The sequence below is a fragment of the Panthera leo genome, chromosome D1 (genome assembly GCF_018350215.1).
Source record: "Panthera leo isolate Ple1 chromosome D1, P.leo_Ple1_pat1.1, whole genome shotgun sequence".
NCBI lineage: Eukaryota > Metazoa > Chordata > Mammalia > Carnivora > Felidae > Panthera > Panthera leo.
In genome coordinates, this window is record NC_056688.1 from 110,416,592 (window position 1) to 110,442,631 (window position 26,040).

Genomic DNA, 26,040 nt, shown 5'->3' on the forward strand with positions numbered 1-26,040 from the left:
CCTTTGATCCATTTTGAGTTAATTTTTCACACATACCGTGAGGTAGGGTCCAACTTCATTCTTTTGCATGTGGATATCCAGTTTTCCCAGCACCATTCATTAAAAGACTATTCTTTCCCCACTTAATTTTCTTTGCATGCTTGTCAAAAATCAATCAACTACAGACATGAAGGCTTATTTCCAGACTCTTGATTCTATTCCATGGATAGGTGTCTAGCCAAATACAACACTGCAGCTTGGTAGTAAGTTTTGAAACTGAGAAGTGTGAGTGTGCCATCTCTGTTCCTTCTCAACACTGTTTTCGCTGCTCTGGGTTCCTTGAATTTCCACAAGAATTTTAGGATCCGTTTGTCAATTTCTGCAAAGAAGCCAATTGAGATTTTGATAGGGACTGAGTTCACTCCCTGTAGATCCCTACAGATCCCTGTAGATCTGTAGATCATTTGGGGAGTACTGCCATCATAACAATATTAAGTCTTCTAATCAATGAACATGGGATGTCTTTCCATTTATTTAGGTCTTCTTTAATTTCTTTCAATAACGTCTTGCAGTTTTCAAACTGTAAGTTTTATAGTTTGCGTGCTGATCTATACTGCTGAGCTCATTTATAAGCTCTAATGTTTTTTGTTTGTTTTTAATGTTTTTATTTATTTTTGAGACAGAGAGAGAGAGAGAGAGAGAGAGCGCGCGCAAGCGCATGAGCAGGGGAGGGGCAGAGAGAGACGGAGACACAGAATCCAAAGCAGGCACCAGGCTCTGAGCCGTCAGCACAGAGCCTGACACAGGGCTCGAACTTACAGACAGTGAGATCATAACCTGAGCTGAAGTCGGACGCCTAAGTGACTGAGCCACCCAGGGGCCCCAAGCTCTAATGTTTTTTAGTGGATTCCTCAATCACGTCATCTGCAAAGAGAGATGGTTTTTACTTCTTTTCCAACCTGAATGCCTTTTAGTTCATTTTCTTGCCTAAATGCTGTGGTTAGAACCTCTAGCACAATAGTGAACAGAAGTGGTGAGAAAAGATACTCGTCTTGTTCCTGATCTTAGGGGAAAAGCATTTACTGGTCTTTCAATATTAAGTAGGACATGAGCTGTGGGTTTCTGTAGATGTCCTTTATCAGGTTGAAGAACTTCCTTCTGTTCTTACTCTGTTGAGTGCTTTTACCCTGAAAGGGTGCTGAATTCTGTCAAATGCTTTTTCTGCATCTATTGGAATGATCATACGGGTTTTGTCCATCATGCTACTGAAGTGGGAGCATTAATTTTCAGGTATTAAGCCAACTTTGCATTCCTGGGATAAATCCCACCTGCTTATGCAACAGAATCATTCTCACTTGTTGCTGGATTTGGTTAGTATCTTGTTGAGGATTTTGTGTCCCCGCTTTAATAGAGATATTGTGCTTTTTAGGGTATTTTTTCTTGTGAGGTCTTTGGTTTTGGTAGCAGAGTTAATACTGGTCTTACTGCATGAGGAAGTGCTCCCTTTCCTTCTACTTTTTGGAACAGTCTGCAAAGAACTGGTGTTGATTCCTCTTCAGATATCTGCCGGTATTCACCAATAAAGCCATCCAGGCCCGAGACTTTCTTAGTAGTGTGTTTTAAAAATTACTGATTCAACCTCTTTACGTGCTACAGGCTTATTTGGATTTTTGTATTTCTTCTTGAATCCATTTTGGTAGTTCGTGACTTTCTAGGAATTTGTTCATTTAAGTTACCAAATTTGTTGGCATCCAAGTGTTCAGAGTAGTCCATTATAACCTTTTTTATTTCTGTAATGCAGCAGTAATGTCCCCTCCTCCATTCTTGACTCTGCTCTTTTTCTCGATTAGTCTTGGATAGAGGTTTGCCGATTTTGTCGATCTTTTCAAGGAGTCAACTGTTGTGATCCTCTCAAATTTCCATTATTCACTTCTAATTTTACTCCACTGCGGTCAGAGAACGTACGATGTATGGCTCCAATCCTTTCAGGTTTGTTGAGACCTGTTGCATGGCCTAGCCTATGGCCCATCCTGAAGAACGTGCCACGTGCACCTGAGAAGAACGTGCGTTGTTGGTGGGTGGAGTGTTCTACAGACGTCTGTCAGGAAGCACTGGTTTAGGGTAGTGGCTAAGTCTTTCCCTGTTCATCCTCTGCCTCGCTGTTCTATTCATTATTCAAAGTGGGGAACTGAAGTCTCCAAATCACTGAATTGTCTGTTTCTCCCTTCAACGCCGTCAGCGTCTGCTTCGTGTATTTTGTGGCTCTGTCAGGTGAAATCACTGAGGTTTACCTAAGATGGAACACTGCTTTGTTTTGCTTCATCACTGGCTCTCTTTTTGTATCATTCTTGTCCCATGACACTCAATACGATGTTGTCCGTCTTCAACTCTCTGGGTTTTTCCAGCCTGTCGTCTAAATCTGTCTACACACGGCAAAGCGTAGCCCATCTAACGATCGTTTGTCTAAATTATCACGTACCTCCAACAACTGTCAGACCTTTTTGCTCTGGGATGCCCAAAAAGGCGGCCAACAGCAGTTTGGAAAAATTAAAAACCGACCAAAAAAAGTCGCCTAATTTACCACCCGGAACCAATACCCCTGTTATAGTCGCTACGTTTCTCAATTCCTTTCGGTTCCCGTCACGTGCTACAGGGTGGGCGGGTGTCCACGAATAGGAGAAATCTATCCAGTCCTGGGATCTCTCCCTCCTACCCCAAGCAGGGATTTCTGCCTCGTGTACTACAGACACAGTGACCTGCTCTGACACGGAGAGGCTAAGGGCAGCCTGGGCCCCGTAACCTGCATAAACCTCTAACAGGTATGAGGGTAATCAGTCAGGACTGGTGCAATCTACCTGAAACCGTTCCAAATGCCAGGCAGAGCCAACCCTACTCAGAGCGGGCCAATTCCAACGCAAACGAAGGATGTTCCGGAGGGGCTAAATTAACCTCAGGAAAAACAAGAACGGAAAAAGCCGTCCTCCCTCACGCGGCCGTCCGCCACCGGGGATCTTCACCCAAGGCAGCTGCCTACCTAAGGCTCACACGCATCCCGGGGCACTGTCCTGCTCTTAAAAGAACTATTTCTTGAACTCTCCACAAGCAGCCCCACCCTCACCAAGGAGGAGCAAGGTGAGAAGTCACGCGTCATCAACAGTGCTCTGATGTCGGGACACACCACCGTCCGCCCTCCAGAAACGGAAGGAGCGGCGACAATTTGTGACGCTGCCCTAAATTCCGTTTCCCCTGTAAATGAGAGTTGAATTTATTATTCACACGTCTCAGTTTTCAAAGAGATACATACTTATACTTACATCAAACATAAAAATACAGTTTGAACTTCAAAGAAATTCAGCAGCAGCACTTTAATACAGTTTATAGAGCAGGTCAGCCATTCAGACATCCACGCTACAAAATAGAACTTCAAGTTATGGATACAAAAGCATAATTAAAGCGATCTTATTAAGCACCGAACTCGAGGCGTACACATCAGAGGAGAGTAAGGACTGTCAAAACTCTGAAAGGGTGAAAAAGAAAGAAAGAAAGAAAGAAAAACCTGCACCGTTAGCTGGGAGAACATGAAAACTTGTTTTGGAAACAGCAGAGACAGAACACACGGTACAAGCTGCGAGGCATCGCCGCCCCGCGCGACAACGGAAATGACAGTTGCATCGTGTACATACATCTGCTCGACCTCCTCTCAACCGCGTGTCTGCCGGCCTTCGCGGCCTCCTTCCCCGCGGGCTGCAATTTGGCCGGGCTCTGCGGATGGTCATTAGACAACTTGCCTCCACTCCTCCTGCCATTCACCACCATGTTCTTGGATTCTCCCAACCACTTCATGCCCACAGACCGCCTGACCCAGGTGCATTGAGTCGTTCTCTTCAGATAGCTTAGAGAATAATTCCAACGTTCTCTCCTAACAAAACAAAACATGAAAAACAGAACCGGGAGGTAAGTACGTAGGAGACCATGCCACCCGGACCCTTGAGAAAGATACAAAGTATTGAAAGGAATTCCGTCTCGGGCTGCCGGGGCCACCGAGGGGCCACCGAGGAGCAGCAGCCCAGGCTCTGCGTTGGGCGGGGGTGGGGTGGAGGGTGGCGCGGGGGCGCTCAGCAAGGGCCACCAGGAGGGAAGGACAGGAGCAAGTCAAGGCCCGGCCGTGGCCCCCTCACCAAGCACACCCCGAGTTCGTGCAGGACGCCACCCGAGGTGCGCCACGCGCTGCCCGACGCCTCCGAGGACAAGCGCACCACAAGTTCGTCGAGAAAAGGGAGGGGACGCACATCCATGCCAAAAGGACGAGGGAGGTGCTGAGCGACGTCCTGGCAGCCGTGAGGAGAGTGGCAGCCAACGACTGAACTCCTCCCCTCTGTATGTAATAAATAATAAAGACTTTTTCGGAGGAAAAAAAAAAGGTAATTTAGTAACTAATGTTTCCACTCTTTAAGGACCACTCGGCTCCCCAAGCCATCCGGTGTCATCTGTGCTGTCATTCAGCACGCCCAGACTCTGGACAGGAATTCACTCTTGCTCATTGCTTGTGCTGCAAACAGCCACCGACAAAGAGTTAAGTGCTCGTGAGTATCTATCTCTTGCTCGCCAGTGAGAATAATTTTGCACCTTGTTATGCGGACGTTTAGGTACAGCTTAATAATCTGCTCAAATTACACGTTTTGGTAGGGGCGTCTGGGTGGCTCGGTCGGTTAAGCATCGGGCTCTTGATTTTGGCTCAGGTCACAATCGCACGGTTCCTGAGTTCAAGCCCGGCGTTGGGCCCTGTGCTGGCAGTACAGAACTCACTCAGGACTCTCTCTCTCTCTTCCCCCCTCTCTCTGCCCCTCCCCTGCTTGTGCACTCTCTCTCTCTCTCCCAAATAAGCAAATAGGGGCGCCTGGGTGGCTCAGTCGGTTGAGTGTTCGACTTTGGCTCAGGTCATGATCTCGCAGTCTGTGAGCTCGAGCCCCGTGTCGGGCTCTGGGCTGACAGCTCGGAGCCTGGAGTCTGCTTCAGATTCTGTGTCTCCCTCTCTCTCTGCCCCTTCCCTGCTCATGCTCTCTCTTTGTCTCAAAAATAAATAAAAACATTAAAAAAAAATTTTTTTTTTAAACAAAATAAGCAAATAAATATTAACAAAAATTACATGTTTTGGGAACAGTGTATTAACTGTGTGAGAAAATCCCAAGGATGTTCTCTTCTGTTACGAGGAGAGCTTAAGAAAAGGTGTCTAAGTCAAGCTTTGTCCACAACAGCTCTGCCTTTCTGTTGTCAGTTTGAAGTCAATGCTCAAGGTACTTCAGGGACCGATACTCAAATATCAAAGTCTTGCCCATCATGAAATGTCTGCCTTTACAATAGCAACAAAAATTGAGTAATTGTAATATCTGCTAATATAGAGAGATCCCTCACCATCTGAATTTTAATTAGCTGAATTTGGGAAGTGAATGATTTGGCTAGTGAGGGATGCTCGTAATCTGTAAGGCCCTTTGGAAATAAGAGTGTAACAGATCACAGAAAGGGATGTCCGTGGCATCACCTCATTATGGAATTATGCTCTAATATAAATCAGACTAAAAAGGCTCCAGGATAAGAAAGTGCAAAAACACAAAAGTTCAGAGCTAAAGGTACCTGAAGAGCCCAGTATAGTTCCTTCCATCTGCACGTGGAACCGACGCCAGAGAGGCTGACGCCCGTGCCCAGAGCCACGCGATCAGGCTGGGGGCAGGATCCCCAGGAGAACCCGGCACTGCCGCCCGAGGGTCTCTCGCTAGACCACCCAGAGGCCGACTTCCCTTATTTTTTTACGAACGCACAGAGCAACACAAATGATAAACTATTCTGAGGTACTTCCAGAAATGCATACTTGGTCACGCCTTTAACAATACCCAACAAAAATACGAAACACTGAATTTTTACCTGATCTCAGGTCTCCTCCACGGTCACAGGACTTGCGTGTGACTTCACGGTAGTAAAGTGCGTGTGTGAGGCACACGCTTACGTACAAGGTAAAGAATGTCTGATCCGTACTAAGGATGCTGTTTACAAACGTTCTCTACTATGTGTTCTTCTCCTGGCTCTTCCACTTAAATTCAACTGGCACTCAACTTTCATTTGCCTAGCCTTTCCTTTTTCTTGTCCGCCTCACGAAACCCAGAAAACGCTGCACGAACAACGGAAAAGGCAGGTACGGGGCGCCTGGGTGGCTCAGCTGGTGAAGCGTCCGACTTCAGCCCAGGTCACGATCTCACCGTTCGTGGGTTCGAGCTCCGCGTCGGGCTCTGTGCTGACAGCTCGGAGCCTGGAGCCTGCTACGGATTCTGGGTCTCCCTCTCTCTGCCCCTCCCCCCACCCGCACCGTCTCCGTCTCAAAAATAAACATGAAAAAAATTAAAAAGAAAAAAAGGAAAGGCAGGTAAAACTACAGACACAGTGGTTATAAGCTGAAGATTTTTCAATGATTACGTTTTATCAGACTGAACACGAGACCTACTGATGACCAGATGTCCTGTATGTGTACTCAGAAGAAAAGGCAGAGGAGTTAGGAGCAGTACGCTTCTGAAGCATAAAGACAAAGAAAGCCTGGAAAAAAGGCAACGCCCACGACACTCTTCCTTCGCCTGTGCCTGTACCAGTCTGACCCATCTTTTCGTCTGGCTAACCTCTTCACGCTCCGGGGTCTTCCTTGACCCTCACCGCCAAATTCAGGTGGACATCCCTACTACAAAACTTAGGTGGAAACCCTTATGTCACTACACTGCCTGCCTCCTTAACTGCCCGAGTTCCTGAGGCCAAGAACTCGTTTTCTCGTTCTCCAGCACAGCACAAACCGGATCCGAGGCCCTCAAGTGACGAAAGAATCGATAAATGAAGGTGTGGCCTATGCCTAACAGGAACGATCTCTGTGTTTTAGGCTGTAAAATACCACAGTTATAACCTGACCCTCTCAAGTCCTCTCCTGAAGACGTGAGTGCCACCACTCGCGCCTCCCTACCACCCGCCCTCCCGCCTCCGCCCGGAGTCTGTGCCTTCGCAGGACCAGGACAGGACCAGGACCAGGACCAGGACCAGGACCAGGACCAGGACCAGGACCAGGCGAGGTGCATCTGGTCCTTGAGGAAGTCCATCTCGAGAATGCCCTCACAGAACACACAACTCGTGGAGAATGGCTGGAGAATGTGTTTTTAGGACTCAGCAGTCCTAATATCCCTCGACGATGAGACGTAAAATAGAACTACACATGAACAGAAAAGAGCAACGTGGCTTCAGAGAGATTTAAGGGACAAAAGGAACAGTAAGTAATCTCTCCGCTTAAGTCCCAACTGAGATTCTCACTCAGATAAAAAGCAGAAAACCTGGGGTGAAATCCAGCAACCTGCTTTTAATAAGCCTCCAGGTGACCGTGACTAAACTCGGTGTGAAAACTATTGTTCTCAGCTACTTCCTCATCCGCTAGCTCATCTGAGAGGGCAAAGAACACAGGCCAAAATTTTAACCTGAGGACATTAGACCTATCGACCAATTTTTTTCCCTGAGAATGAAGAAAAGTTCGCCAAGAAGTCATTTTAGCAGCACACTGCAGCCCAGTGCGGGGAACACAGAAATTATACGTAATTCCAATGAACTGAGGGTGAGGATTAATGATCCATTCAAACTGAAGCAAATTCATAACCTCAAGCCTCATTTTTTACAAGTTTTGTTTTGTTTTGTTGTAGAGAGAGTGCGTGCGAGCAGGAGAGGGGCAGAGAGAGAGAGCATCTCAGGCGTGCCTCACACAGCGCGGAGCCCGACGTGGGGACCGTGAGATCACGACCTGAGCCGAAGTCCCGAGTGAGCCCCCCAGGCGCCCCTCCAGTCTCACTTCTGTTGCAGCCAACCGATATTATTTTGTTTGAACTTTTAAGATACTAAGGTATCACGCCGTCAATCACAGAACGTGGCTGAACTTCACTGGTATGACTACACTGCCCGCCTGGATACATTCTAGCTGAGGCTCCCATACGCTCCCCTTGTCCAGACGGCGGCAGTTACCATTAAGGCAAAAGACACTACTTAAGCTCACAAATGAACTGTTTCGTAAAAACCAGTTCTAGTGAAACTATCAGAATTTGGGGGCTATTTATAAATTTCTAGCTCAAAATGAACGTATGCCCTACTAATCATGAGGTCGCTGTTTGTTTGTTCTGGCCTCCTGAGTGCGGACTCTTCTCGTTGGTGCCATCTTTCCTCTAAGACCACAAGCTGAAAGAACACTTACACGTTAAAGGTGGAGACGAAGCCCAAAAGCTCACACAGCTGACATCGCAGTAGCCTGTGGAGAAACATGGGGAGGCCAGCGAAGCCTAAAGCCTTTCACGGCTCCCACAGCGGCCCCACGCCCAACATCAGCAAGGGTGCGGTCTCTCTGGCCCGGGGAACAGCTGGCTCACAAATACCACCATGGACTTGGCTTGGTTGACAGTGTCTGAACCAACTGGCCACTATATTCAGAAGTAAGAATTACCTGAAATTTACCCCAAAATTGGCAGAAAAAAAAATTTCAAAGAGTAGAGGCCACTCCTTAAACGGAGTAACGATGCCAAATCCCTCTCTGTTCCGATTCCCCTGAACAGCACGGATCCACTTGTACGTCAACTTTTTTCCGATAAATGCAGTCCAGCACTGCAAATGTGTTTTCTCTTTCTTAGGATTTTCTTAATCACACCTTCTGGAGCTTTATTGCAGAATACAGCATATCATACATGTAATATACAAAACTCACGTTAACCATTTATTTTGTCGATAAGGCTTCCAGTCAACAGTAGACTGTTGGTAGCTAAGTTTTTGGGGAGTCAAAAGTTGTATGTGGAATTCTGACCACACAGGGGGTTCAAGGGTCAAGTGCGTAAATCAGGAAAATTATTAGACATCTATTACATTCCGGTTCCAGGCCCGGGGGATACAGCAAAGGACAAAACCAGGTTTCTGCCCTCATCTGTGCTTACATTCTAATGAAAAAATTGCTGGGAAGTAACAAATTAGCAATTAAATGCCAGCACCTTGGAGAAAATCAAGCGGTTTCTAAGCGGCAGGGAGTGTTTCAGGTGACACGGGGGTGGGAAAGGGAAGCAGCAGTGGGTGTGCAGAGGACCAGCACAGAGTCCAGTGTGGCTGCAGCGGGGTGAGCAGGGAGGGGGCAGGAGGGAGACCGGAAGGGGTGCCAGAACATGTAACGGAGAGTGTCAAAGCCACTGCTGACACTTGGGCATGGACTCTCAGGGAGATGGAAAGCAGGACTGACGTGGTCTAAGTTACAATTTTAAAGGCCCACACTAGCCGCTTGCTATGTGGAGGAAAGCTCACAAATAAATGCTTTTTAAAAAGCAGATCTAATGAAGCCAGTAATAACTGGGGAACATGAGAGAAAGCACCGGTTAAGAGGCTACTGCAATGAACCAGTGGCCTGGGGCAGCACGGGTGGCAAGAAGTCACTGGTTTTGGGATCTTTTCTGAAGGTTCGCAGATAGACAGGATCTGCAAGCAGACTGCGGGAAAGAGGGGACGCTAACAGGCCTCCAAATTGAAGCACAGAATTTACAGAGGTGGCAAAGACTACAGGCAGCTCAGGTTTTGGCAGGGGTCGGGGCGCAGGACTTGAGTTTCGGTCATGTTCGAGATGCCCAGGAGAGACAGACGCCAGATGGGGCCGCTGGACCTCAGGGCCTGGAGTACTGGTCCAGGCTGGCCGGTGCCCTAATGGGACGAGATGCAATCACCCGGGGGGTGAGTGCAGGTGAAAGAAGGCTAAGGACACAGGGAGCCGCCCTCAGACCAGGACCCAGCAGCAAAGGCGACTGAAAGGAGCAACTGGTCAGGGAGGAAAAGCAAAGACCAAACAGGGACCAGCGCTTCAGGAAGCGCGTGACCGACTCGGGCACGGGCCGCAGACGCTCACAGGGCAAAGCTCTTTCAGTCATCAAAATTCAAGGGCAAGATGGGCCGCTGACGATCTGAGAACAGACGTGAAGTGTTGAAACAGGGGCTCGTGGGGAAAGAGTTAGATGGCAGAGGGGAACATAGGGAATAATGAACAGAAAGAGTCCTAAGTCCTGTGTCATTTGTTTCAAATGAGAGAAAGCTGCATGTGACCGAAAGAATACATGTAAATTAAACTCAGGGGAGGGAGATGAAAGGAAGGTTAATTTGAGATCAGCATGCCTTCAGAGTTTATATGGCTCTTTTTTAACAACAAGTTTTTAAACAAACAGATTCCCGGGGCGCCTGGGTGGCTCAATCAGTTGAGCGTCCACTTCGGCTCAGGTCACGATCTCGCGGTCTGTGAGTTCGAGCCCCGCGTCGGGCTCTGTGCTGACAGTTCAGAGCCTGGAGCCTGCTTCCGATTCTGTGTCTCCTTCTCTCTCTGCCCCTCCCCTGCTCATGCTGTCTCCCTCTGTCTCAAAAATAAATAAAAACATTTAAAAAAAAAAAAAAAAGACGATTCCTTTTCTAAAGGAATAACAAAGAGCACCTGAGCGTAACGGGGCGTTCCTGAGGGGGCTGCACAAGCTCGGCTCCCTCTACTTTCCAGAGTGCTCACAAGAACGGTGCAAGCAGGCTCTAAGGAAGGGCAGTTGAGGCAGCACTCGGGGACAGCCAGTATGTGTCCCTGAGAGGTTCACCCACTCTGAAGTCGACCGGAAAGGAAGATTCACTTCACGTGGCTTCACTGGACCAACAGGTGGGGAAGGAATTCAGATTCTTCAGATTCTACCATCAACCGTGGATTTAAAAAAAGGGTCGACGGGGCACCTGGGTGGCTCAGTCTGTTAAGAGTCTGACTTCGGCTCAGGTCATGATCTCACGGTTCATGGGTTCGAGCCCCGCATTGGGCTCTGTGCCGTCAGCTCGGAGCCTGGAGCCTGGTTCAGATTCTGTGTCTCCCTCTCTCTGCCCCTTCCCCGCTCATGCTCTGTCTCCCCCCATCCCCTCTCTCAAAAATAAATAAATGTTAATAAAATTTTTTTAAAAAGACCTACACTCCAAGAAAACAATATTTAAAGACTTACAGTTGTATTTAAAAAGGAAACTTTTTAGGGGCACCTGGCTGGCTCAGCTGGTGGAGTACATGACTTGATCTCGGGGTGGTGGTTCGAGGCCCACGGTGTGTGTAGAGATTACTCAAAAATAAAAAATGTTTACAGTGCCTGCGTGGTCAGTTGGTGAAGTGTCTGACTCTTGGTTTCAGCTCAGGTCATGATCTCAGTTTCCCGAGTTCGAGCCCCGCATTGGGCTCTGTGCTGACAGCGTGGAGCCTGCTTGGGAGTCTCTCTCTCTGCTCCACCCCCCTGCCCCCACTCACGTTGTCTCTGTCTCTCTCAAAAATAAATAAAAATAAAAAAGAATTTACAAATAAGTTTATAAAGAAAAAAAAGAGGAAACTTCCTATGATAATACCACTAAGGTAAGAGGCACACCACACATTTCAAATCACCAACAGCATTCCCTATCTTTGGGGGAATGAGATGAACATAAAAAAATTTACCCTCCAAATGTTTACAGCAAATCTATTTATAATTGCAAAAAAAAAAAAAAAAAAAACCCAACCAAACAAAAACCCAATACTTAAAAAATTTTCAAAGCGAAGCAGAGTTGTTTCACAGAAAATGTGCTTGCTTCACATCAAGTGCCTGCACTGTTCCAGCAGTGACAGAGCATCAACAAACGTCAATGTCCTTCTCTCCTTTCACTGTCCCTTTATGGGCACACAAGGGGTTATAGACTGTTGAGTGACTTCTGACTTAACTGCTCATGCTCAATTTGAAAACTCTGTTCCAATCCTTTCCTACTTGAATGTCTTAAACACAAACCAGAATTTTAAAAACTGTCAGTAAAATGAAAACAATGACTCTGAATAAATCAAGAATTTTAATATAATTCCTGTGACACCATCAGGAATTTTCTAACCAGGTGAGCCTGGGTGACTCAGTCGGTTGAGCATCTGACTCTTGATTTTGGCTCAGGTCACGATCTCAGTTCGTGAGATCAGTCCCCAAGTCGGGCTCTGTGCTGGCAGCATGGAGCTTGCTTGGGATCCTCTGTCTCCCTCTCTCTCTGCCCCTGCCACACTCATTCATGGTCCGTCTCTCTCTCTCTGTCTCTCTCTCTGAAAATAAACAAACATTAAAAAAAAAAGAGGGGCGCCTGGGTGGCTCAGTCGGTTAAGCGTCCAACTTCGGCTCAGGTCACGATCTCACGGTCCGTCAGTTCGAGCCCGCGTCGGGCTCTGTGCTGACTGCTCAGAGCCTGGAGCCTTTTTCAGATTCTGTGTCTCCCTCTCTCTCTGACCCTCCCCCGTTCATGCTCTCTCTCTGTCTCAAAATTAAATAAATGTTAAAAAAAAAATTTTTTTTTTTTAAATTCTCTAACCAGACTACATGTTGAACTTGTCTCAGGCAGTTTATCTTACAGAAATTATCCAACGGCAAAGAAACAAGTCCCATGTGGTTGAGAAGGTAGCACACGTTTTTAAGGTTTATCTTTATTATTTATTTTGAAAGAGAAAGAGTGCTAGCAGGGGAGAGGGGCAGAAGAGAGAGGGAGAGAGAATCTTTTTTTTTTTTTTTTTTTTTTTTTTTTTAAACAATTTTTTTTCAACGTTTTTTTATTTATTTTTGGGACAGAGACAGAGCATGAACGGGGAAGGGTCAGAGAGAGAGGGAGACACAGAATCGGAAGCAGGCTCCAGGCTCCGAGCCATCAGCCCAGAGCCTGACGTGGGGCTCGAACTCACGGACAGCAAGATCGTGACCTGGCTGAAGTCGGACGCTTAACCGACTGCGCCACCCAGGCGCCCCAGAGAGAATCTTAATCTTAAGCAGGCTCCATGCTCAGTGTGGAGTCTGATGTGGGGCTCAATCCCACAATTGTGAGATCATGACCCAAGTTGAAATCAAGAGTCTGACGCTTAATCAACTGAGCTGCCCAAGCACCCCTGCACACATTTTTAAAAAGCAGGATTTAAAAAAAAAAAAAAAAAAAAAAAAAGCCTGCCGGAGAACTTTTCAAAAACTTTACTGAGAAAAAACAGAGCGAACAATTTTCAAGTGATTCAGCTACAATATCCTAAGAAAACAATCCGAAACACCAAATAGCTAACAGAATTATCTCCGGAGAATGAGATCACAAGCAATTTTTTTGTTACGCGGTATATCTTTCACAAGGTTCAACTTCTCAAAATGAGCATGTATTACATTTATAATAAAAATTTGACACAGAGATATTAAAAGGAAAATAAGACAGACATCACAAAAATCCTTCTGCATCATTTTTATGTATGTCGTCAAAGCCAATTTCTAAAACCTTAATTATGGCAATTCAAACATCAGGGAAGTCTAACACGTCACTGAAATACTTCCACAAGTTTCTGACGCCTCTGCTTAGAGACCGTGATACTCAAGGACCACAGTCGCAGCCTCCCTGGAGCTTTATTGTTAAAATAAGCACAAGGAAGACAAACACAAAAGCATAAAAATGAAAGAAAGCACTGTCCAGAGAGAAAACAACCCCCCCACAAAGAACAAAAATGCCCCCCCACCCCCCCGGGGCCAGCAGTGAATGCACAGGCTAGGGTCAGTGCAACCCACCAGTGAAGTACAAATCCAATTTCCCTTCTGGGGCCTCACATGTCCAACCTCTGTGCAATAGCAGAAACACAAGTAGTATCTGGAAATTGTTAGGAACTACCAGTAACACGACTTACCTTGCTGACCCCAAAAAGTCCTGCATGGTGCGGCCCTGCCCCTCTCCCCGCGCTCCAGCCAGACCTCCAGACACAGCCTCATCCCGCTAGCGTGCTAGGCGTGTACACGGGCTCTGTACCTGGGATGCGGTCAAGCTGCCCATCAGTCCCCCCACCCCCCAGTCCTCCGTCCCACAGGCTGCCTTCTTAGAAGCTTTCTCTTTCAACTGTCCTCGCTTCTTCGTGTAATTACTTGACGACACCTGGCTTTCCCATTGCAGCGGATGCTAGCTAAGGTGCACTCTGGGATCACCGGAACCTAGCACAAGGCTCAACAAACCACAGGTCCGTTCCTATCACATCCCCCTTTTTAGGCTCAAACCTAACTGCTACATACAGGCCAACTGGTGATTAGTACTTTCTTTTGAATCTAAAGTTACAAAAGGACTCCACAACGATGTATCAAAGAATTGCAAATCTGTCTTTATCAAATTATGCCAAATCCATCTGTAATCAATAGATATCCAAGGTCCCACGGAATTCTAAAATAATAATTCATACTATCAGGCCAATATAAGAAGCCCCCCCCCCCCCCCCCCCGCAAAGCTATCAGAATCACGTGTGATCAATATCCCACGTTACAATACGCTAAGCCTAGAATACATTTTGACAAGACAGTTAAGCACTCGAGAAAACTATCGTGAATTTATGATCAGACTTGTAACCTTACAACTTGCTCTTATAAATACTGTCAGAAGTGTCATTTGCGAGGTCAGATGACTAAGTATCATTTCTTCTTCTTCCCCGGGTTTTGTAGAGTCAAAGCGATCAAGCGTTTTGCTTCAGCCAACTTAACAGCATCCCCAGGCAGCCTCAGGTGGTAAAGCCCCTTCTGATGCGGCAAGAGATGGCACCAGACTGGGAGCAATTTCCCACAATGCATCGTAATGCTCCCCCCACCCCCTTTCAGGATAAAACGATGGCCAGAGACAGGATCATGAATCATGCTGAAATGGCAGTGCTAACTGCTACAAAGGAGACTATAGTAGGCTGGAAAACGGTCCCCAAAGATATCGGGTCCTAATCTGGAGCCTGTGAATGTTTATAAAGCAAAGGTTCTTTGGAGAGGCGGTTAAGTTACGGGTTCTGAAACGAAACAGGTTATCTGAGTGGGCTCTAAATGCTATCACAAGCGACCCTACAAGAGGGCAGCAGAGGGAGATTTGACAGGAGAGGCAAGGACGTACAAGCTAGGGGAGGCAAGGAACAGACTTCTGTCCCACAGCCTCCAGGGGGAGCCATACCACGCCTTGATTTTGGCCCTGTGAAACAGCGGGCGAACTTCTGGCCTCCCCAGCGGAGAATACATTTCTGCTGTCTTAACACACCAGATTTGTGGCAGTTTGTTACAGCAGCCACAAGAAACTAATACAGAGACCATGACAAAGTAAACCAAAGGAAAAATGCTTTACAGTTACCAGACCCCCAAAACACATAAAATTGCAACGTATCACAGGAAAAACTTATAAACACCTTTAAAAAGTTGTTTTAAATATACTTTTAAAAACGGTTATTATTGGGCACCTGGGTGACTCAGTCGATTAGGCGCCCAACTTCGGCTCAGGTCATGATCTCGCGGTTCGTGGGATTGAGCCCCGTGTCGGGCTCTGTGCTGACAGCTCAGAACCTGGAGCCTGTTTCGTGTTCTGTGTCTCCCTCTGTCTCTGACCCTCCCCCATTTATGCTCTGTCTCTCTCTGTCTCAAAAATAAATAAACGTTAAAAAAAAGTTTTTAAATAAAAAAATAACAACGGTTATCTCCCCCCCTTCAACTGCCATTATAAATTCATGGCTACAGAGAGAGATACAGATTTTGAAGATAAAGCTAGCATCTCAATCACACGTTTTGCTGAGGCACTGTGCTTTAACCCCAGATAACCAAGACCTTCCGTAGAAGTGTTACGATTGAACATTTGTTTATATTTATGTAAACATTTTACAATAAAAACGAAAGTTAAAACCCAGAGAGGAGATTTTTCATTTAGCAGAACATCTGAAACCGCAAAACATGCGCTCCTGGTAAGTCCACGAGCAGACATCACAACACGTAAAGCCACTTATTCGGCCGCTGATCTGCAGCGGAGTGTGTAACCGACCCGCCTCTAATGGTTGTCGTGTGAAATGTACTGATTCATCAGTCTTTATTTATCCACATCCGATATGGATCACAACAAAGGATTCGTGTCTCCAATTGTCTCAGTAGCATTTTCAAAATAAAGGTGTTAGCTGATGCGGTTGTCGGGAGAAATTCCACAGAAACAAAACAAAACAACCTGCTTCCCCATCTGTCCACATCTGGCCCATTTGCTTACCTAGTAGAGCCTATAAATAAAATCAAGGATGCTTCCTTTGTTACTCTTCCCTGAGACCCAAACAGCATTTTACTTTTCTATAAACAGATGCCACCTAGTGTCAAAAGTCTGTAAGTACAGCCAATAATTCCTCAGAAGATAGGGGGTAAATAGAACAAAGATCAATCAATCCATTCTCACAGGGCAAAGACAAGGGTGACGAAAAACTTCCAAAAGGTGACTCTTGGGCCAGGTCTTAAAGGCCAAGACTAAGTCTGCAAGGGGCAGAGCACAGAGGGTTCAGGATGTGGCTCTCGATGGATGGGGGTCAATGCACCTAGGTTCCGCTCCGGCCCCATTCATTACCCTCCAGCAGTACAGCCACGGACAGGTCATTCAACCTCACAAACGCCTCATGAGTACGATGAAAATAGGGCCTACCTCCCTGGTTTGGCACAGGATTTAACAAGCAGAAATTGCTAGTAAAATAAAGATCTCCAACTGTCCCCTCTTTTCAGGCAACAAACACGGAAACAGAGGGTCAGACAGGTTGCTGCATTGTTCACAAAACTTAAAACAAGCAAATGGGGCACCTGGGTGGCTCAGTCGGTTAAACATCTGACTCTTGGTTTCGGCCCAGGTCATGATCTCACGGTTTGGGAGTTTGAGCCCCACGCCGGGCTCCGTGCTAACAGCACTGGGCCTGCTTGGTATTCTCTCTGTCAACTAAATAGACTTAAAAAAAAAAAAAAAAAAAAAAAAAGCAGAAATTTGCCCTCCATTCCTTATCCTAGAGTTATGACTCTCTCAAGAAAAATATCGTATCACCACACCCATTAAAAGAAATACAAATTTTCAAGAGAATAAAAAAATACCAGATTTATGCTACAGAACAGAGACCAGCCTTGCTTGTCGTACTGCTCCAGAAGAGAAGGAATGTGACTCTGGCAACAATGTATGATTACAAATCATACCAAACTACACCTTCACACGTCAACAACCAGAGGGACTACAGATTTTGTTACAGTGGAATCCCGCTTGATGTGTTTCTGGTGAAACATTTTTTCCTTACTGTAACTCCACTTTCTTTTTCAAGATTTTTTTTTTTTTAAATTTTTTTTTTTTCCAACGTTTTTTATTTATTTTTGGGACAGAGAGAGACAGAGCATGAACGGGGGAGGGGCAGAGAGAGAGAGGGAGACACAGAATCGGAAACAGGCTCCAGGCTCCGAGCCATCAGCCCAGCGCCTGACGCGGGGCTCAGAGCCTGACGCGGGGCTCGAACTCACGGACCGTGAGATCGTGACCTGGCTGAAGTCGGACGCTTAACCGACTGCGCCACCCAGGCGCCCCTCTTTTTCAAGATTTTAAGTAATCTCTACCCCGACGTGGGGCTTGAACTCACAACCCCGAAATGAAGAAGTCAAGTGCTCCTCTGACTCAGCCAGCCAGGCACCCCGCTGTAAGTCCACTTTAAAAAAAATAAATAATACTTCCTTCACTTATTACCATTTAATTCTCACATCCTGTGAAATAGGAACTTCTTTTATTTTTTTTGGTTACACACAGGAAAGGTTGCAGAATTTGTTCAACTGTACTCCGTGAAGTATCCTAGTGGCAAAATGCACGTGACTGGAGGCAGAGAGGAAATTAAATCAACGAGAGCAGTGGACAGCGGAGGAAAAGCTCTGGTGTTTCACGCGGAAGGTTGGCAAGACTTGGTAACAAATCAGACACAGGTGGTGAGGACCAGAAAGGAATTTGGGACGGGTCAGAAGTCTCCAGCTGGGGAGACTGCAAGACTGCCATTAACTGAATTAGGGACTAAAGACGGAACAGGTTTATAGGAAAGATGAGAAAGCTTAAATGTGCTAAATTTGAGAAGGGGGTCACCATCCAAGTGAAGTGCTCATAAGACACCGTAATTCAGGAGAAAAGTGGGGGCCGTTAAGACGGTAACGTCAACAAAAGGACTTTACAGGTTCCCAAGCATTTCAACATTCTCTCAATTCAAAGAATCACAGAACTTCAGAGCTTTTTGCCTTGGACTGAAAGAAACAGGCTCAGGGGATAAATTCCCTGCCCAAAGTAATTCACTTCTGACAAGATAATATGCTACCAATACATGAAACCAAAGGGAAAAAAAACTTGAGTTTTACCATGGGCCTCCCTTTTAAATGGAAGGAAAGGAAGAGGGAAGAGAGAAGAAATACAACGGGCAAGAGGCACACACTGGGAGAGAGACGGGGGTCTTGCAAAGCAGCACCCGCTTAGTTTGGGGATAAGTGCAGTGAGGGGCCTGGCACATCGTCCAACACACAGCTAAGTAAACGTCTGCTCAAGACACGAGTGAAGAAAAGAACGCGGCAGGGGTGGCCTGGCAGGCCCCGCCACGACAGAGAGCCCTCTCAGCCCTCTTCTCCAGGCACCACTTTCACAAGATTGCTCTTACCAGCATCGGAGAACTGTGCTGGCACCCGTAGGCCCATGTCACTTACGCCCGCCACAGCCCCTTTCCACGTGCTTGTTAACACTGAATAAAAACATTACGTTCTCCAACGTGCACTCTACATACAGTTAAAGTATGAAACACACACAATGACTTGCACAACACCCCCGCTATCATCCCCATTTTACAAACGAGAGCAGGCTCTAGAGAATCAGAACCAAGTGAGGCCAAGGCTGGGTTACGAGCCCGTACACTCTCGACACTATGAAGGAAGCGGTACAATCCTGATGCAGACAAAATCTTAAACATACTCGGCCCCGTACTTGAAGAGTAAGAACCTAGAACGAAAGACGCACGGTTCCTAATTTCATGGAGCTCAGAGGATAGTGTGGAAAGAGAAACAACCCAGTAAGTATGAAACCACAAATTCCAGGAAGAGCCTTAAAGGGAACAAATAGGATGTTGGCAAAGAGAATAATATGAGAACAGACTTGACATTGGATGATCAGGGAAAATAAAGAGCACATATACAGAAAAAAAATCACCCTTCTTTTTTTTTGGGGGGGGGGGGGTCAAAAACACTCCTGGCACCTATTTACATGTAAGCACCAAATATTTTCTGAGGCAACTGGCTTTGTCTAAATCCTCTTGGACCCTGAGTGAGGTTTGTTTTTCTCTTTTGAAGGGCAGAGAGGTCTCCATATGGCCTCTCTAGCCCCAGACTCCACTGGTTCACTAGCTGAAGGATCAGGCCCCCCTTTACTCCTCAGTGGGGAGAACTTCATCTTCCTAAGAGTAGGTTGGTTTTCTTGCTAAAAATACGTATCGCTCCACGTCATGCAATATCATAAGCATTTCCTTGAAAATAAAAATACTCCTCAGAGATCATTACACTGTATCAGTTACTGCACCCTTGTTCTACAAATCAGACAGACAAAATGAATCATTCTGCAGACGTAGAATCCACCATTTATCAAGAACCTACTGGGAGCCATCGGGCGGGCACTGTTCGTGGTGCTGGAATACTGGTTGTGTCCGTGGAACGCTAGAGGGCGCATGTGAGCTTCAGCTTTTAGGAACATCGGCGTGGTTAACAGGGTGGGAGACCGTGCAAATCCAAAGGGAAGCCCGTGAAAATTGGGTATCTGAAGAAGAGGGCAGAAAGGTGCAGTAGCGGAAAGAGGAATGACCCTTGCCTGAAGGGGCCTTCTGCCTGGGAGGCAATCCCAATGCCATCAAGGGAATTCTGCTGGGCAGGAGTTCTGATAAAGACGCTCAAGTTAAAACACAGGTGCCTGTTTCATCCTAACACATGACAGGGTTCACCTGCATGGCAATCCTTTGAGGCAGGTGAGGCGGATACTGACCCTACAAATGAGATGGCTGAAGCTCAGAGACCAAGTTGCTTTCCTGAAGTCAAAGTGCTATTTGATGGTAAGGCTGGGTCTAAAACCCTAGTGTTTGAACTGAAGTCTGGGGTTTACTCCAATACTTGAGCCACATGTGCATCACCCATAAACAAAGAGGCTTATCACTGGGGAAGGCTCCCCTACGTCTGTTTACTTTTTCTTCTGTGTACTATTATAACAGAAAACAAAGACATCTTGTAGAGATGCAACTTACAAATAGGAGCCGTGCAGAAGTAGAAGCCATCAAGCTTTTGGAGCCACTGATAAGCTCTAGTCTCTCAATTCTAGAACCCAACTGACTGTAAACTACAGATCAATTCAATAACATTTCAGGAAAAAAAAGGGGAAAAACTACATAGGATATAGAGATGAACTATGTCTTACCAATTAGAGATATAAGAAAAAAATTTTTTTTAGGTAGACTTCATGCCCAGCATGGGTTCCACCCTGAGATCAAGACCCGAGCTGAGGTCAAGAGCCGGACACTCAACCGACTGAGCCACCCAGGTGCTCGAGAGATGTCAAAATATTAAAATAGCTCTTAGAAGTTAAGAAAATAGGATAGCAATTAAATGTAAAAGATAAAATGTAATTTGGAATTGTAAGTGATCTCGAGATTAGAGTTCAGTTGACAAAGCTGAGGCTTGGCCCAGTGTCTTATATAAGTAATGACAGAGCAGACTGAAACATAGGTACTGGTTCTTACTCCAATGGTCCTTCATCCAGCTCCAGAATTATATGTAATGTAGCCATAATTGCACACAACGCTAGAAGACTGTGTAGTGTCTGAGTTTGTCTCTCACACACATCCCACAGCCCAAAATCTGGCTGGCACCGGCGGGAGCCAGAGGCAGTAAGTGGCCAAACTGGTTCTAGGAACCCTTTAGCATGATGGATGCAGAACTGTGAAGCAAGCCATAACTTAGAGCAAAACATAATTTAGAGCATCAATGACTACAGAAACTGGTGACTTTTTTTCCTCCTCTTGTGAGAATGTTTTAGAATGCAAATGGTTCCTGGTTCCATCACCAACTATATAAAAATAATATATCCACTCTAACTCACTGCCTCCAAGCAATATGGGTGTCAAAAGTTGTTTTAAGCTAACGTTAGACATTAATGCAGCTTTACAAAAATAAGGTTAGGAGTCTTTTCTGTATGGATGGATTCTCCCCATGGCATTCCTTTAAAACAGTAAAAATCAGGGCACCTGGGTGGCTCAGTCAGTTAAATGTCTGACTCTTGGTTTTGGCTCATGTCACGATCTCAGAGTTTGTGAGTCGAGCCTCCATTGGGCTCTGTGCTGTGAGCACAGAGCCTGCTTGGGATTCTCTTTGTCTGTCTGTCTGTCTCTCTGCCCCTCCCCCACTCATGTAAGCACATGCAGTCACTCTCAAAATAAACTTAAAAAAAATTAAAATACAGTAAAACCTTGGTTTGCAAGCATAATCCGTTCAGGAAACACGCTTGTAGTCCAAAGCACTTGTGTATCAAAGCGAATTTCAAGAACCATTGGCTCAGTTGGGATCATGTGACATCTGGCATCACATACTACTCGTACTGCAAGACACTGCTCATTTATCAAGTTGAAATTTATTAGAAATGTTTGCTTGTCTTGCAGAACACTTCCAGAACAAGTTACTCGCAATCCAAGGTTTTACTAAAATCCTGTAATGCAGTTAAATGAAGGTATATGTTATTAAAATTTGGGAATATGTCTGTTGATCAAAATAGATTTGTAAGTGATAAGTACTTTCTTCCATTTGACTCGGAAAAGAGAAACTCAGATCACGTTAATAAATATAGGGTTAGATATTGGTCAGGAATGACCTTTCCTCTCAGCCAAGACTTCTATATTCTAGGAAACACCAAATTTGGGGGGAAAAAAGGGACTGCAATAAATAACTAAAGTAAAAACAGATCTGTAGAATCTGGGGTGTGGGGTGGGAGGGGGGACGATGTAGAGTTGGTAGGAAGATTTTAAAGAAAGGTGTTAAACTTTCCCTCATTAAAAATCCTTTAGGGGCACCTGGGTGGCTCAGTTGGTTAAGCGTTCAACTCTTGATTTGGGCTCAGGTAGTGACCTCATTCATGGTTTGTGGGACCAAGCCCCGTGTCAGGCTCTTCACTAACAGTGCGGAGCCTGCTTGGAATTCTCTTTCTCGCCCTCTCTGCCCCTCCCCCACTCTCACACACAGGCACACTGACTCACTCCGAAAACAAATACACATAAAAACAAAAATCCCGGGCACCTGGGCAGCTCAGTTGGTTAAGCATCCGACTTTGGCTAAAGTCATGATCTCACTGTTCATGGGTTCAAGACCCATGTCAGGCTCTGTGCTGATAGCTCAGAACCTGGAGCCTACTTCGGATTCTGTGTGTGTGTGTCTCTCTCTCTGCCCCTCCCCAGCGCCACGCGCACACGTTCTCTCTCAAAAATAAATAAAACGTTAAAAAAAAATTTTTTTTAAATCTTTTAGACAGGGGCACCTGGCTGGCTCAGTCAGTAGAGCTTCCCACTCTTGATCTGGGAGCCTTAAGTTTAAGGTCCACATTGGGTGTAGAGATCACTTAAATAAATTTAAAAGTCTTTTTTGTTGTCGTTTTATTTATTTTTGAGAGAGAGAGAGAGAGAGAGAGAGACAGGGTACGAATGGAAGAGGGGCTGAGAGAGAGGGAGACACAGAATCTGAAGCAGGCTCCAGGCTCTGAGCCATCAGCACAGAGCCCAATGCGGGGCTTGAACCCACAAAACATGAGATCATGACCTGAGCCGAGGTCAGATGCTTAACTGATTGAGCCACCCAGGCGCCTCCACTTAAATTAAAAAAAAAAAAAAAAAAAAAAAAAATCTTTTTTAAGGAAAACCCTTTAGACAATGCCCTAGGGTACTCACTCCCTACTGTTTGCTAGGACCCCTTCCTTGTACAGCTCGTTCAATGGAACTCAGGCATTAATTAAAACTTCAAGGCTTAAGTCACATTTCAAAATTAAGAGCTCCAAATATAAAGTTGTTTTATGAGTTCAAAGTTGGCAGTCTACCCAAGAAATTACTTTTCAAATCACTGTGTTCTAATGCGTAGAACACCCTAATGATTGCAATTTAAAGTGCATTAGCTAGTTTTAATTTTATCTTGTAATAATGTGGGCTTGTGCTTCTTACAGCAATTAAAACCATTTCCTACACCAAGACAGGCCAGTAAAATAAGCTTTCCCCCCCAAAATAAAAACTAAAAATCAGACTGAAAAATTAAGTTACATCCTATAAAGAAAATGTCTTTCTATCGCATATAGCTGGATCTGAAATAAAACTACCCCAAGCAGGTAGTTACCCCAAACAGGGTAAATATACCCTGTTTATTCGGTGTATCTATGTGACCAACACTGTGCCAGAGGGGAGCAAAGACACACGGTCCGCTGCATGGAAAACTCAAAAATTGCCGTGTCCTAGGGCTAACGTAGAACACGGTCCTGTAAATGTTGCTCCATGGAGAAGGATTTTGGTGAGCGGAGAGAAAATAAAGCTCACGTATGGTAGGCAAGAATGTAAAAGAACGTAATCCACACGGTTTATCCAAAAGAATTTGCTCATAAGCCACAGGAAGGCCACTCCTGTGGACAGGGGAGCTGTTCACAGGCTACACAGGTCTTTGCAACACAAATGGGCCACATTCTCACATTATCTTATGTGGAGAAAAATCAGATTCAACCCCAGATTTGTATGACCCAAGGGGAAAATGACACGCCAGCATCCCCCACCCACAGAACACTATGCTTGGACACGCAACCAACCCGTGACTGCTTCTCCACATCATGCTCTGCCCTACCCCCCAACCCTCCTCCACCTCCCCCCAGGATACCCCACTGGTATCTGGTTCAAGTACGGAAAGCAGTTCAGTGGGTCTGAGAAGACAGGTGAACATACCGGTAAGAGAGAACTTAGAAATGACTTTTGAAAGAATCTGGTTTCGAAGTTCACGGGTACAAAATTGAGTCCTCCACTCATCTTCTCTTGAAGACTAAGTATCCACAATACTCCTTTCACTCTCAAACTAAGTTGCTTTGTGAACGACAACGTTTTCAAACAACATCAGAACTGACACCTTTCAAAAACTAAATACAAGCTACAAACCTCAGTAACTTGGAGACTACTAAATTCACTTTCATCAAATGCCTCCCCCAGGCAGAGGAAATAAATAATGACCCCACAAGTTCACAAGAAAGCTGAAGGGACAGGCAAGTAACCAAATACAATACCAAGTAACAATTGCTCAGGGAGCTCAGAGGAAGTGTGCGGCCTCCGGAGCCGGCCGTCCCTGGTCCCTGCACCGTCCAGGGAAGTAAGCAGGTCCCTCCGGCAGGTAACACTCTCACTGGGCCTTTCTGAAGGATGGGGGCCCGGGGGGGGGGGGGGGAGGGGGCTAGGAAGGCCGGGCAGGATGTGACCAAGAGATGCCAGGCATGGGAAGCTCGTGGCGCTAGGGCCTCGGAAAGGGAGAGCAGAATGTAGCATGTTTAGAGATTAAAAATTGGAAAATGGGCCTGAGTTGCCCCACATGCTGGGATGAAAGCGTTTGTGGACTTTACTCTTGGAACACACGGCGGCGTCCCGACAGCGACGGGGACACAGCTACGCTGCAAGTGGCTAAACGTTCCGCTACAAGATAAACGTGTACCTACAGCAAGCAACTCTTTAGCTACGTTTTCCAACACGTACGAGTTGCCGGCGGTTATTTCCCGCAAAAATGCTCCCCCCACTCTGGGCCCTTTTCGAAGTATTTACGCTTTCACTATGAATCTTCAAAAGTTACAGGCGTGTTCTCCATAGCAGAGACTTAAGGGAAAAGCCTCGGCTGGCAACTGCTTCCACTGATGATCCCACGCAGCCGTCTTCGGACCTGGAAGCCCACGTTTAACTGTACCCTCGCACAGCTGAAAGCAGCTCAAGTCCAAAAAAGTCCCGACGAACAATCACAGTCACGACCGACCAACTCATCTGCCGCTACTCTCTACACGAGACCTCGCCGCGGGACTCCGTGTCACCTGGCGAGTTCCTAAACACCACCTTCAAAGAACACACGTCCACCTCCCTAGTAAATCCTAGCTTCCCCCCTCGACGGATCGGAAGTGACAGCTCCAGAGCGGGGTCAGAGGAGCCCAAAGAGCGAGCGAGCGAGAGTATCTCTCCGGGTCCAACGTGCTTCCACACCATTCCCGCAAGCTGGGTCCCGCTGTCACCTTGAAAACACGTCCCCCCCCCTCCCCTCGCAGGTGGGAGCGACGCCGATACCCATCACCTGTGGGTGTGCAGAAGGACAACCGACACTCTGCGAGGACGGCCGGGGCCCGAGGGGGCCCGAGGCCGGCGCCGCTGTCGGCGGAGGAACGGGGAGGGGTGGGGGACGCGCCCCGGAGGCGCCCTGAAACGAGGCTCGAGCCCAAACAAAAACAAGCCGAAGTGGAGCGCGGCAGAGGTAGCAGATTGGGCGAGCCCGATCACGGCTGCCCATTGGAGAACAGGGAAAACAGAGTCCCCCAATCGCGAGCGGCGGGGCTGCTCCCCTCGTGCGGCCGCGGGCCGCCCCGGCGCTGCCCGGCCCCGCGCTGCCCGGCGGCCGCTACCGCTCCCTTCCGGCGGCGGCGCCCACTGCAGGGCCCGCGCCCCCGCCCGCCGCCGCCGCCGCCGCCGCCGCCCGGCCGCCCAGCCGCCGCCGCGCCCCTCCCCCGGCCGCCCCCCCCACCCCCGCGCCCCGGCCCCCCGGCCCCCGCCCGGCCCGGCGCCCCCGCTCCCGCCGGCCCGCCCCCAGCCCGCCGCCGTCGCCGCCGCCCGGCGCCCCCGCACGCCCGCGCCGCGCCTGCCCCCCCGCTCACCGCCGGGCGCTGCCCGCTCCTCCTCGGGGCGCGTCGCGGCCCCGCGGCCCGGCCGCCGCGCTGGGGGGGATCCGCGCTGCCGGGCGGCACTTTCCCGGCCCCCCAGAAAATTAATCACCAAAATATAATTCCCGAGAAAAATGGAGAGTAAAATCCAAGATGGCGGCGCCTGCCGCCGCAGCACCGTCCGCTCCATCCGCTGCCGGGAAATAAGTCCCAGCCGCGGCCGGAGCCCCCCGCCCCCACCGCGCCGCGCCCCCGCGT

At 47.3% G+C, this 26,040-nt stretch overlaps 1 protein-coding gene across 7 annotated transcripts in view; it reads right to left on the minus strand.

Annotated features, from left to right (window-relative positions):
- The window catches only part of KMT5B (lysine methyltransferase 5B), a 58,260-nt gene that overhangs the window by 31,916 nt on the left and 304 nt on the right, over window positions 1–26,040 (minus strand). For 3 of the 7 annotated variants that reach the window (XM_042904795.1, XM_042904790.1, XM_042904798.1), the window contains exon 2: window positions 3,663–3,898. The exons of 1 other annotated variant lie outside the window; for it this stretch is intronic. In XM_042904795.1, coding sequence (XP_042760729.1) covers window positions 3,663–3,822 — 160 coding nt within the window. In that variant the 5' untranslated portion in view covers window positions 3,823–3,898. Of the gene's footprint in view, window positions 1–3,662; window positions 3,899–5,898; window positions 6,231–25,202; window positions 25,434–25,776; window positions 25,956–26,040 lie in introns of those variants that run through there. 3 more of the 7 variants (XM_042904791.1, XM_042904792.1, XM_042904794.1) reach the window with 3 other exon arrangements.